Raw genomic sequence first — 2801 nt, 5'->3', positions numbered from 1 at the left:
GTTCCTATAAATTGTAATAATATTTCACATTATTACTGTTTTTACTGTATTTAAAATAAATAAATAAATGTAGGCTTGGTGAGCATATGAGAGACTTTTTTTTCAAAAACATTTGAAAATCTTTATCTTTTGACTGATGGATGTATGGCTGGATGGACGGACGGACGGACGGACAGACAGACAGACAGACAGACAGACAGACAGACAGACACAGACAGAGACAGACAATCAGACAGAGACAGACAGACAGACACAGACAGAGACAGACAGACAAGAAACTCACCCTGCACTGAAACTCTGAGCCCACCAACCCCAGACAGCCGGACGTGAGCACCGGAGAGCCACCCTCTTCTTCCTCCACCATAGTGAAGCAGTAACCATCAGTCCTGCATCATCATCATCATCATCATCAGAATGTTAAGATGAGCACTGGGTAAAACTACAGACTATGACCTCTAAAACCAGATCTATAATAATAATAATAGTGTGTGTGTGTGTGTGTGTGTGTGTGTACCTGCAGGTGTTGTTGGTGGAGTCTTCAGGACAGTGATGATAACAGTGACACAATAACATCCTCTCTGGAATCAGCGGTGTGGTGCTGCCGCTGCTCTCCTTACCACCGCCCGCCGTCACCTTCCCAGAATTCCTCAGTAACATGCTTTCCAACACATTCGCTGCAAGAACACAGATTCACGTTAAAATACTACAAAATACAAGAGTCCTAAAGGAGATAAATCAATCAGAACATGGGATTATGGGTAGTGTAGTTCTTCTCCAGAAATTAAACACAATCTTTCCATAACAAAGCTGAAATGGTTTTTACAGAATCAGACCACATCAGTTACCAACCTCAGAGCTCGTAATACGTTTGTCATGAAGTTTAGAGTTTATCGCTAATGATCAGTTTCACTCGAATGTGTTAAACAGCTTAACATACACACCAGAGCTGAGTGTGAAGATTCGTGTGTGTGTGTTAATGTCAGTGAGTCACTGTGTGAAGAACAGCTCATACCGCTCTGATATCACAGCTACCAAGGAGATAAAGCCGCAGATGCTGTCGGCCTTGACAAGATTATCAGAAATACTGAGACAGACTCTTGTCGCCGGCAGCGATCGTGAGCAGAGACGCTTTGAAGATTCATCAGAGTCACGATCGCATTCACATTTAACTACAGACCAGCAAAAGCACCACACAACAGCAGATGATGATCTGCACACAGAAAACTGACCTCTTATAAACCATACAAACTGTGCATCAAATCTCAACTGCCTTATTGTTTATTTTGTCGCAAAATACATCTATATTATTACAGCTCAATATATAAAGTTGGATATACAAGCATTTCCATCTTTAACCACATATATTCAGTACATTCATGTGAAGATAAACTGCTAATCTCAACCTCTTGACAGATTAAACACATTAAACAAATATTATATCAGTATTAAAAGAAATAACAGATTAATTTACATCAAAATACCATAGATTTGTTTATTCCTCTATATTTTAACAGAGATCTAGTCTTTCTGTATCTTTTTTTCTTTCTCATGCCACTCCATCAGTTCTTTCTTCATGTTTAAAGGCTTGTTTTCCGGTCAGTAGATGCTTCCCCTCTCATAAATCTCAAAGAAATGATAATAAACAGATAAAAGATAAAACTGTCTAACCCTGAGAGAGAGCGGAGATCTTCAAACGAAACTGAAAACAATGAAAGGTCACTGTTTCACTGTTAAGACGAAAACAAAACTGTTTGACAGATCTGCTGCTCTTATTATTATCCTCACGTTTTATTATTTAAAAAAAATAAATTTAAATTAAGTTTTTACCTTAATTTAATATCAAATTCATTGCTGCTCTTGTTAGTTATCATCACTTTGAGCAGGTAATCTTTCTTTCTTTCTTTCTTTATTCATTCATTCATTCATTTATAATACATTTTTATTATTAACTAAGTTTTTGCTTTAATTTTTCATCAAATTTACTGCTGCTCTTATAATTGTTATTATATCACCTTATTTATGCAGTTAATTTATTATTTTGATTTATTAATTTATAATTTTTTTTTCACCAGATTTTTATTTTAAAATGTATTTTAAAAATACTTTAAAAATTTTTTACCTTAACTTATCTTTTTTTAATCGATATTTTTAACTTTATTTTTATTTTGACACTTCAATGACACTTCATATATATTTCTTCTTGTTTTGTGCTACTGTTGTTCTGCACCATATACAAGTGCTTTGGCTATATGGATGTACAATCATTTATCAAGCTTATAAACACATTAAAACTGAAAAACAAACTGTCCTGAGATAAATACACTCCTCTGAGTCGAGATGATCATTAGTAAACAGCTCAAACTCAATATAAACCTCCTCACATGAACATAACTTCAGCTTCACTGAGACGCAGTACAGCAGCGCCACTGATGTTAATCACACACACACACGCAAACACACACTCACACACACACACTATCACACACACACACCACACACACACACATGATTGAACATTCAGAAACACTTCAGTCCATCACACTAAAGCAACAAACACTGGAGATCAGTGACGATAAACCGGCAAGGCCACACAGAAACCTGAAACCCACTCTCTCTCTCACACACACACACACACACACACACACACACTTATACGTTTCTGTAAGTGGCTGAGATCAACAGAAACAGGAGTTTTGAAGTCAATAAAAAATAAATAAAATACAATACAATACAATAAAATAAAATTTAAAAAAACAAAACAAAACAAAATAAAATAAAAAATTATAAAAAAAAACTAAATA

General features: G+C 35.3%; 1 protein-coding gene across 1 annotated transcript in view; it reads right to left on the bottom strand.

Annotated features, from left to right (window-relative positions):
- Positions 1-2801, bottom strand: part of bmpr1bb (bone morphogenetic protein receptor, type IBb) — a 50336-nt gene that overhangs the window by 16775 nt on the left and 30760 nt on the right. Inside the window, 2 exon segments of the mRNA XM_016554069.1 lie at positions 284-386; positions 515-674. Of these exon segments, the coding sequence (XP_016409555.1) occupies positions 284-386; positions 515-674 (263 nt within the window).

Source organism: Sinocyclocheilus rhinocerous, unplaced genomic scaffold (genome assembly GCF_001515625.1).
Source record: "Sinocyclocheilus rhinocerous isolate Xijiao unplaced genomic scaffold, SAMN03320098_v1.1 scaffold15, whole genome shotgun sequence".
NCBI lineage: Eukaryota > Metazoa > Chordata > Actinopteri > Cypriniformes > Cyprinidae > Sinocyclocheilus > Sinocyclocheilus rhinocerous.
The sequence above is the reverse complement of the archived record's forward strand: the minus strand, read 5'-3'. Positions and strand labels throughout refer to the sequence as shown.